The sequence below is a fragment of the Apostichopus japonicus genome, chromosome 6, assembly GCF_037975245.1.
Source record: "Apostichopus japonicus isolate 1M-3 chromosome 6, ASM3797524v1, whole genome shotgun sequence".
Taxonomy (NCBI): Eukaryota; Metazoa; Echinodermata; class Holothuroidea; order Aspidochirotida; family Stichopodidae; genus Apostichopus; species Apostichopus japonicus.
The window spans coordinates 8,714,852-8,726,281 of NC_092566.1; the positions used below are offsets into that span (position 1 = coordinate 8,714,852).

The following is an 11,430-nucleotide window of genomic DNA, read 5'->3' on the forward strand; positions in this document are numbered from 1 at the left end:
CCAGAAAATACACACACACACAGCTTGCTACCATATCGGTAATTAGACACTAGTGTACAGTCAGAACATACAGCTGCCGTCAATACCCACAGCACAGTGTACAAACAATACAGCGATGGACATCTCAGGTCCAGCTAAAGATAACAAGGTAACACGTTTCATTATACTGTACTTTCTGTATTTTGTAGCGACACGAACAAAACGTCACTTGCAAGCAAAGGAAAGTTAACTTTTTAAGATGGCCGAACGCGGTTTGGGGCGAGTCTTCAATGCCTTTAAAATAGCCAAATTTTAATTAAGCATTGAATATAGAATGTGACGCCGTACAAACCCTTGCCCTTTCTCCTGGCCCTCCCATCACCTCTCATCTCCTTCACCTGCTCCTTCTAAATATAATGAAACGGCGAAACTGTTGCCTATTGTGTGAAGGAGAAATATTGCATGTTTGTATACTTCACTCAATTGTATTTATTGAGCTGAACCTTATACTATATAATTGTTCTGACTCTAAGGTCAAAGCCCATGTTCGTTAGATAAAAAAAAAGTATAAAAAAACCAGCGACATGTAAATAAATAGTAATAAAAAGAACTTTCAGCATACTAAGGCAAAAGACGGAAAGGATGGGCACGGACGGGTCGGTGTCATACTCCGCATAGTGAAGTAGTATATAGGACTAATTTGACTAGCAAACTCCGGGGACCAAAATTCCTTGGAAAAGCCCGGTCTAACAAGTTTTCCTATAGAAGTTTCGGTCCAGAACTACTTTTGCAAGGCTTTTCGTCCGGGTTTGAATATCTATGATTATTTCGGTTGTTTTTAGAGTGGGGATTGTGGAGGGGGAGCTGGTTGCAACAGGGACCTCATGATTACAAGTTCTGTGCTAGTTGGTGGCGATACCGATTTGCCAAACAGTCAAATAAAAATGTAAGCGCTTTTCTAGTTCAAGTTTTTTTCTTTCTATTTTCCAATCAGTTTGCAATTATTCATTTACTTATATTTAGGCGTACAGTATATATATATATATATATATATATATATATATATATATATATATATATATATATATATATATATATATATATATATATATAAAGAAAACAATTTCTAGATTTCCCTTCCTGTCGCTTTCCGGCTTTCATTGAAAACTGGATGTGATCCCTGGTTACGCAGTAAGCAAGGTACTGTTGTTGTTGACTACACACAGCAAAGAAATGTGTTAGGAAGGCTGGCGAGAGAATATAGGTGTTGAGGCGGAGTCCTTATCAATTTCTATGGTCGGAGCTGAGAGGTAAAACTTGCGACCCATGACTACCTCAATGGGTATTTCAAGTGGTTAAGTGCAACCCGGTGCCCTATCGAATTCCATATGATTTATGCATACGCCGATGCGATGCAACAGAAATCGTGCGATACCCTCCAGTGTTCTAAATCGGTTTTAAATACTGGTTATATTGTGCATATTTAGTAAATATGTTAATACTGTTTCTTGGCAGACCTGAAATAACACTTCGTCTCCATCTGAAGCGTCATGTCACACCATGAAGGATTGCAAGCCATTAGAGACAGATCTGAGCAACGTAGAAAGTTACTCGCAGAACAGGTACTCATGCAAACTGTAGGCTTGTCGCTGACCAACCGTACCCTAGGCCTAATGCTGCTACTGTATTTTAAGCCTAGCCCTAACTGTAGCCTCATCAGGCTACCTTCTAGACCAGGGCTCCCCTAAAAGTTCCTAACTTCCAGTTCCACCAGATTCATTGAAGTAACCAGCATAAGATACTGCCAATACTTTTAGGCTACTGTAGCCTCAATGGTAATTTGTAAGTAAGCCAAGGGGTTTCAATTTCATGAATCGCAAACTAGGCCTGCACATTCCAAATTAGAATTAGACCTATCATGACTCAATGCCATTCTGAAATATTTCAGTCTGTGTTTGGCTGGAAATTAAAAAAACTGTTACTTTAAGTGGGCTGTGGCTGGCAATGGTGAATAGGCCTACCTTAAAATAATCTGGTACTTTCAAAAAGTTATCAGTAGGCTACTTAATGCTTGTCCTTCAATGGTCGTAGAAATTGTAGCAGAACTTGATAGGCTTATTGTAGTGACTTTAGTTCCTCTGGTTAGTTTTGACAGTATAGATAGTGTTTTCAGTCTCTCAGTGAGTCAGAAAGACTCTTCTAGGGCCTACCTATCCTAATATAATGAATATGAGTCCCAAAAGGACGAAACCATTCGTGAAGTGGAATTTTTCTGTCCTTCAATGGTTGTAGGAATTGTAGCAGAACTTGATAGGCTTATTGTAGTGACTTTAGTTCCACTGGTTAGTTTTTGACAGTATAGATTGTGTTTTCAGTCTCTCAGTGAGTCAGAAAGACTCTTCTATGGCCTACCTATCCTAAATAGCCTATATATATATATCAATATACGAGTCCCAAAAGGACAAAACCATTCGTGAAGTGGAATTTTTCTGGTGTGTTATTCTTTATTAATTTTCTATATATATATATACCGTAACTATATAGGCTTAATAGGCCTACTGAGTATAAGTTTAGAGGAAAACTGTGTTGGCTTATTTCCATATGTCGGCCTACATACGGAGGAGGATAGTTGTCAAACTTGTTGATCTTGCTGAGCCATGTATAATAACGAAGTGTTCATGGATTCCTTTCCCGGAAACATTTTGAGACAAAGGCAGGACCATGAACTATTCAGAGAAGAATAACACAAGATATGAAATGATTGCGCACTGTCCGAATAGCAAGAAGCATTTACAAAATTATTACGTCATTTCAAGCCCACGAGTTACTGGTTTTAGCGGAAATATGTTCAATGTAAGTAACTGTTGCATCCCTTAACATGTAGGAAGTAGAAATACCCAGAATTTTTTTTTTGTCCTAGCATTGAAAGGAGGTGAATGGGAAGTATATACAGACACAAAGCTTACACAGTGTTGTTTTAAGTAATACTGGGAAACATTTGAAATTTCATCATCCAAACAGTTGACACATTTGATTTGATTTATTTGATTTTCCACAGATAATAAAATAATAAATATATATTTCTAACTCCATAGAAGAACAAAGTTCTGTAATCAGTCACGTTTGGTCATTTTTAAACCCACAGTTTGGTGTGGCAGATGCTGACAACTTATCAAAAGTTTTAAATAGTAGGACTGATGCTGGAATATATCCCAAGGTGAACAAAGTCTCCTCTAAGAGGTATGTATTTATCATTAGCCTCCCCATCCCCATCCCTACTTTGCACCCCATCCCCATGTATTGCCCCACCCCTATGTTTCACTGCCAACTCTCAGGTATAGTCATGAGTAGTGCTCTTAAGCTGGCAATCATCATGTTTTCTTATTACCTTTCTTAACCTTAGCTACAGGCCAACAGTACCGTCAAATATATAAGTCTTAAATTCTCAAAAATGATTTACATGTTCTTTCGGACAATACCTTCATGTAAGGTGCTGACATACTTTTTCCCTCCCTTGCAATACTGTGTGTTGATATTTAAGGTTAATGGTGTCATACCACCAAAGCTTAAAACATTCATTCAAAGTCCCAGAGAATCACATTGTAACTTTCAAGGTGAAAATGATATTAAAATTGAATTAAAAATGACATTCAAATCTTGAAAAGTTGCCAAAAATGCAGAGCCTGGAAAGGCAGATACTGTATTATCAAAATTAAGAGTTAAAAGTAAATGCTGGAGAGTTTAAGGAAGCATGTTGTTTTAAGCTCCATAAAGGTGTTACTGATCAATGTTTCAATTCAAAGATCATCGACAGGAGGGCTGCCTCGAGCGAAGCAATTAGCAGCCGATGCTCAGTCCACCAGTGAGGGAGATCAAGAGCCAAATAAAGATGAGACAGCTCAACAGGGGCAAGCAGAGCAAGAGGAGGAGATCTTTGTGGAGGAAGTATATAAAGGATCACACACATTTCTAAAGGTAGTCCTGAAGTTAATAATTACATTGCAATATTTAGACAACTAAAAGAAACCTTCACATAAAACATGTTTTGTCCATTCTCTTTAATTGTCTAGGATGCTATTCAAACAGCATTGCCATAAAATCAATTCCTTAACTACTTGGTACAACAACAGACTTGGAGTTTCACTCTATATAACAGCTCATCAAACAAATTTAGGTTTTTCGAGCTCATGTGTTGCCAAACTTTATGAAGCAATAGTAATGTCGATAGTGATCATAGGTAAATGTTTGTGAATCTCCTGTATGTTACCTACTTTTATCTTTGTCTAAACCACATTTTGTCTTTGTTACCTATTTTTGGTCTTTGTTACCTACATTGAGGCAATTCATGTTACGCAGTGATCATGAATGGATATCTATACAAACCCTTTAAACCGAGGTATAAATGACCTGGGTAAGGTAGAGCTGCCTTTAATATATTTAAGACTTGAGTGTTTCAGTTTTACAGTATCTACTGTATTTCACATTATTTTCTGATCATTTGTCGGTATGTACACCCGCACTGTTAATGCCCTTGTTGGCTGAGAAGACAACAAATCATCTTTAAAAATAGAACTTGATTTTGGTTCTGTTATCTATTCTTTTTAATTTTCAGGGAACTCAGAGTGCAAACCCGCATAATGACTATTGCCAACACTTTGTCAACACGGGGCAGAGACCACAGAATTTCATCCGAGATGTGGGTGAGTGTAACAGCAGCGAAGCTGGAAATGACTCTCAGTTGCACCATCGAATGTTTTCAATTTGAAAAAAGTTGTTTAGTTGCTTACCTTTGTTTTTTTATTGAAGTTATTGTATTGTATATGTCATAATTGTGATCAAATGTTACAAAAAGCAATATACTGAAACTTTGGCATATTTCTATGAGCTTTCTCTCTCTCTATCCGTAAAGGTATGGGAGATCGTTTTGAGGAATATCCTAAACTTAAGGAACTTATCAGGCTGAAGGATGAGTTGATAGCACGGACAAACTCACCACCAATGTAAGTAGACGAGATGAAATTAACCTGGTAAAGGTATTCATCAATCCGGCTGAATCGTTCAGTTTTATAATCTTTTATATCTTTTAAAGATGTAGGATATATATATATATATATATATATGTATATGTAATGTGCAAGTTTGCTCTGACCCTTCCTTTCACTGTCTTTAAATAGTCCTCCCCCTTCTCTTCTGGCCAAAGTTTCAGGCTATGACTCCCACTCCAGTGTCCTTGTGGAATTATGTGAGATTTATTTGGAGATTGGAAAATTTTACAAAATGTATTCAGATTCAAAGGCATTTGGTCAACTGTGTGGTTGCTGTAAGATTTCTTACCTGTACCAGAAAACATCATATTATTTATTTCAAGTTTTCTTATCATTTGTGTTATTGGAAATCGGTATTACACAATTAATAGCAAATTGGTCTACTTTACGAGTATTACGTGCCCCTTATTGTAATGATCAGATATCCTTATTGATGTTTTTCCTTCTGGTGTGGTATCCTCGTTTTGGCAGGTACTTAAAATGTGACTTTGATAACTTTGACCTGGCTGAGCTCAGTACAGAGTTTGATGTCATTTACATCGATCCACCGTTAGAAGAGTTCCGACACAGACCAGGCGTGGTAGCAAACCAGAGGTTTTGGTCTTGGGAAGAGGTAATATAAATAGGCGTACCTTCTTTATTGGTCATTTCGATTAAAACCGAGAGGGGTTCGACAGTCATGAGGATGTTTTTTTTTTCCATCTTTCTTTCTAGATTATGAGGCTCGACATTCCCGCCGTGGCTGCTCATCGGTCGTTTCTCTTCATGTGGGTCGGATCCACATCCGACGGTCTGCAACACGGCAGGCAGGTGAGAAGATAAATCACAGACTCGTAATGAGTTACTTTATATTTAAAATTGAGTCAAGTCATCACCAGAAATCGTTCTGATTCAAGTCAAGTCACTTGCTCGAGTCAATGTATGATCTCTCTATATTAAAACTGTCCTCAAGTTTTTAAGTAAATTTCAGGTTTGAAATTCATTGATAAGAGGTAGAAGACGACTTATGGCAATGCCCAGTACATCAAAAAACCCGGTTTATCGATCGATATCCTAGGTTTATTGGTCGAATAATTCGGAATTGTCACTGACCAAATCAGATTTTTGGTGGATAACCCAGGTTTATCTAAATTACTTTGATAAAGCTGGTTATCAATTGAGAATCTTGGATTTGCGGCTGATATTCCAAGTTTTATTCGATAATCCAGGTTTATATGGTGACAATCCTTGATTATCGGTCGATTGGGCTCTTGGCTTGCCATAGACAACCTTAAGTTGTTGATTCAGCCTGTGCTTCTGCCAAAGAAGAAAAGTTTCTTTTCTAGAAGTGTTTCCATCCTAAATCAATTTTTTACCAAATTACCAACTTCCTAGTGTCTCAGGGAATGGGGATTCCGTCGATGCGAAGATATCTGTTGGATAAAGACCAACATCACGAAGCCAGGTAGCATCTCATTAGAACACGGAGCAGTATTACAGCGGACAAAGGTAGGTTCAACTCTGTACGCTGCGTTCACATCGGAGAGGGTTGTGAAGTGGATCTTTGATTTTGGTCGTTGATTTGACGAAACCTAGTAAAGTATTATTTTATATAGGTACAATTGATTTAACTATGACAGCCCAGTTAGGATTTTTTCACGAGTAAGAATTTTATAAAAGTTAGCGGGTGGATGTTTCGATGCTAGCAGGATCTTCTTTGGGGGCTAACCGAAGTGAAATAGACTAACGATGCATTTTATTAATTGCACACATAGACAGACAGCTAAATTTAACAGTTAGCAAGTAATTCTTCTTCTCAATTCTGAAAAACTTTGTCATCCAAACGCTACTTCATTAGTTTATATAACAAAGAAACCTTCCCAAGAGCAAGTCAGAGAGGGTTCAAAAGTTCAGCCATTTTCATTTGTGTTTAGAATGAATCATACCTAGTCAGGCCAATCAATTTCTTTGTGATGGGGTACTGGTATCAATATGGTATAAGAGATATACAAACATCAACTTGAGTGCAAAAAAACCCTGCTCTAAGTGTTGGGAAAGTAAAACTGGAATCACTTTAGATAAAATACGAATTTGAAAGTACCGTCAAAATGACTTTCCATTTTATTAATGAAATAGTTGGATTTCAAAATTTATTACACAAAATTTGACTAAAAAAATGATGATTTTCTGGGCTCATAGTGTCACCAAAAGTTTGATACGGAGTGCCATTTTGTTTTTTCGCTATCTGAAACTGAGAATTCCCATGTGCTTTTGATTCTCTTTATATACGTACACAACCAAGCAGTACTTTGGCAATGAAAGCAAATCTCATTAGACCAACAAAGTTACTGCCAAAATGGAACCAAAATTGATTATATTTATGATTTCGTTACCCTGAATATAAAGGGACAGTATTATTATTTGTCCATCCATTCTTTGGATTCCTTAGGAGCATTGTCTGATGGGCATCAAGGGGACCGTCCGTAGATCCACAGACGGGGATTTCATCCACGCCAACGTCGACCTGGATGTCATCATCACGGAAGAACCACCGCAGGGAAGTCTAGACAAACCGGAAGAAATATTCCACATAATGGAGCATTTCTGCCTCGGTCGAAGGCGACTGCACGTCTTTGGAGAAGACCACACCGTCCGACCAGGTTAGAGGCTTTTTGAAAAAAGTACCAGTAAAAGTTGGTTCTCAATATGCTTTTTTCTTCTTTCTTGGGTTTTTTAAACATAAAAAGCAAATCTAGGTAAGAGGGATGAAGTAAAAAAATGTCTTATAGTCACTGTTAAAGATTCATAAAAAGTGTGCAGCTTCGTCTTGTTCTGACTCAAAAAAAAAGAAGAAAATGTGAGATTGAAATGGGAACTGGGCTTTCCCAAACCTGTGGACCTGATTAGAATTTGCTTGTCTGGTCTGAAGATACAAGGTTTGGTATTAAATGTTCTATGACGAAAACAGTATTTAGGAGGTTTTGCTCTTTTGTCGAAAGCAAAATCTTGTTGATTTTTGTTTCGAGTGTACAGGCAACATTCAGGTTATACCAAGCCGTATCCTTTAACAGCGAAATACAGATCTTTTATGGTAGTTCTGAAAAGTTCTTCGTTGAGTTTACCAGTGTATTCATGTAACACAAGTACTATGTGTCCACTTCCTGTTGATTTATAACTGCAATGTCACAAATTATGCCTTCATTGTGATCGATAGGAAACCATTAATGCTAGTTAATTGTAAAATGCTTTTTTTCGTTTATGACGTGTACATCAAATTTTTTTGTGTATAATACGCAATAAGACATGTTCAGTGAGTAAATGATTGAAATAACATTCTTCGTTTTCTATGTCATGGTGGTGAAATTTTGAAGGGGTTACTCTTAGGGTCTTTCATCACGGTAAATGAAACCATTAAATTGATATATTCTCTTTCCTTTCCCTGTCCTCCCTCCCTCCCCACCCCCCTTCTCTTAAGTTCTTGAAGAGTATGGCCATAGCCTACAGTACACTGTGTAGAAATTTGTGATAGGAAGCAACTGGAGAAAACGTTCTTTTTTTCTTTCTTAAACAGGATGGTTAAGCGTAGGACCTCAGTTGACCAATAGCAACTACTCCAAGGAAACATTTCAGACATTTTTCAACAAATCACAAACTGATTGCCTCACAGGCTGCTCAGATGAAATAGAGAGACTCAGGCCCAAGTCTCCCCCATCAAAGAACAAAGGCGGTGGGCCGGGTGGGCAGAGAGGTAGAGGGGGGAGAGGTGGTCCACAAGGGAGAGGTATGGGTGGACCAAGAGGGGGTATGGGCAGGGGAGGATTCGGGGGAAGAGGCAGAGGTGGTCACATGGGACCACATAGGGGTGGTATGTCACAACACTGATGAGAATACTCTGTTTTATGTAGTTTTAGAGAATGACTCAAAGGCATAGCATTAATGTTGATATATTGAAGACCATTAAAATAACAACCAGGGAAAGTTTATACTTCTAACAGGAAAAGAACAAAACAAATGTTTTTTGAGTTTATAATATGAGTGGCAAAATGGGTACATAACCTAGACCACTGACAAGCTTTATGTGGCTCTTGTTGCATTGTTAGTTTGTATCTTTATGGGAAATAATAATGGGAGACTGGCTTTAAAAGTGAACACACTTGGATTGATTTTTAATATACTGTAGAAGGCTCTGTGATTGGAGAAAGATGGCGGCTGATGAATTAAAATGAAACTGATTTTTGGTTTAAAGGCATAAATTGTTTTAATCTAGTGTAAAATGTGTTGTACAGTAGTGGTTCCAGGATTTCAAAAAGGATGTTGGTGTGGTTGTGTTGTTGTTGAAGTCATATCTCATGTGGGGATGGGGGGGGGGTGGGGTGAAGTTTAGGGCTAACCTCCAGAAAAATTTAAATGATTGGATGATTCATTCTGACTATAAATTAAGGCTATAAATTAAGTCGACGTGCAAGGTTTTTTCTAATATCAAAGCTACTTTTAACTGTTTCCTCGTGTGGTTGAAAAAGGGTGCCAGGGGTGGGGGGTGGAGGGGGTGGTTGTACCCTCTTACACACTCCTTTGGGTCTGCCCTTGATAAAAGTGAAAAGGGGCTGACTTCACAGTGAAGCAAATAGAAGCAACGCAACTTAGCAAAGACTGCTGCGTTCAGTGAATATCGAAATGTAAACTTGTGTACTGAGAAACTGTCACACCTGTAAGGTTACCGTGGAAATGATGCTTTGAAGTGGTGGAAGTTGCTTAGAAGTTTCTTTTAAGTTGGTGAACATCTGTTGTCCATTTTAATCTTTCTAGCAGTGTTTTTTTTTATGCCATAATGTAGACCACTTAAAATACATTTACACAGGGAGAGGCAACGATACAGATGGCTGGCATTTCAGGTATAATTCATTAGGACGTCGACGTTACAACCGATGTCTTTTCCATGTGCAAAACTTTTGCAACAATTGTTATTAAAATGTCAATGTTTTAGCCGTATATTTAGCCATAGGCATGTTTTTAATTGGTTCTGTTGATTTTTTCGTTGTGAAAAAGGGTATCAAAGAAACTATGCAACCTTTAAAAGTTAAAGTTTGATTCCACCTGATTTAATGTGTATGACGAGATGCCTTTGAATAGGCACCAATTCCTGCGTGTTTTAATCAAATTGGAGGGTGATGAAACGTTGAAGAAGTCTCTAGGAGTAAGGTTCAAAACATTAAGGTTTTTCTTCCTTTCTAAATGAGTAGATTCTGTCAACATGTCAAAGGTGCACTCATAAACTAAGGCACTGAAGCCCCTTCCACCCCCCCCCCCCCCCGACAAGATATTTCTGTGAAACTTTGGGCAACATGCTGATATTGTTTCCGACACTGCAGAAAGACTGAAATAATCTTGTTTGATAAGAGTCAGTAGTTCAGTAGACAAAAACGAAGCCTCGGGTATTTAGATCAACGTTCTAGGCATGCCCGACTAATCTGACGTTGATGTTGCTTAGTTTTGACACACTTTGCACTCCATGCTTTCTTTCTCTGTCCAAGACGATGTTATGATATGTATCACTGTTGGCATTCCTTGTTACGAAGTCGAATTTACTTCCAATGTTAGCACCATTATGCAGCTACTTACCCTTAATTTGGTCTAAAAAAATGTCAAAGGTGAGGGGGATCTCACCAGTACGCCCTCCATATTGGTTACATTTTTCGGGCGTTAACATCTTTTAGTCAGTTTAACATTCAAGCTTTTCCTCACGGTCATTGTAATTCTTTTGTAATGAAATCACCAAATTTAGTTCTGAAGTGAGTCAGGTTAAGTTTCTTTTTCAATAATGAGCCATATTTTTTTTTATACACTGTATTGCAATTTCATTGACTTGTCTTTTTGATTAAATTGAAAATTGTCAGCAACAAGATCTTCTACTTTTTGTTACTTTTCACTTTAATCACCATCGTAAGAAAAAAAAAGAGGTGGATTTTGAACTTGGGGTGTGACTTATTCTAACCAAGTAAACGTGTAATATCCACTCAAAACTTGGGTACCCCTCTGATGCAGAGATCTGTGATTTCAACCATTTGACTGCTTGTCATTAGTAAAACTGCTAAACGTTTTGTGCAGTGCACAAAAAAAAGAAAAGGTTATCCCCTTCCCCCCAAACCAGAGTTAATTGCAATTTGTTCAGTTATATATGTTATTGTCATGAAATAGACTAACACTGCCCAGCATCAGGCTGATAGACAGCGTCTGGTATATCTGTAATGACGGTAGCATAGTTGAATATTAGTGCAAGTTTCAAAGAGAAAGGGGTGGGATCTTTTTCTATAGTTGTGCAGGCTCCTTTGATGTTACTACTAACCCCCACCCGTCCCCCCCCCCCCATCTGAGCTATTGCTTAGCACACGACATACCTTATTAACAGATCAGTCTATCACAGGAAACG

The 11,430-nt window shown here is 38.0% G+C and overlaps 1 protein-coding gene across 1 annotated transcript; it reads left to right on the forward strand.

Moving 5' to 3' along the window:
- Positions 1-1,261: 1,261 nt before the first annotated feature.
- LOC139968891 (N(6)-adenosine-methyltransferase non-catalytic subunit METTL14-like) lies at positions 1,262-10,905 on the forward strand. Its single transcript, XM_071973503.1, has 10 exons — positions 1,262-1,601; positions 3,125-3,219; positions 3,783-3,954; positions 4,592-4,679; positions 4,889-4,979; positions 5,496-5,637; positions 5,739-5,834; positions 6,399-6,512; positions 7,453-7,663; positions 8,575-10,905. Exons 1-10 carry the CDS (start codon positions 1,530-1,532, stop codon positions 8,883-8,885), a joined length of 1,392 nt encoding a protein of 463 aa, XP_071829604.1. The 5' UTR covers positions 1,262-1,529; the 3' UTR covers positions 8,886-10,905.
- The last annotated feature ends 525 nt before the right edge of the window (positions 10,906-11,430 follow it).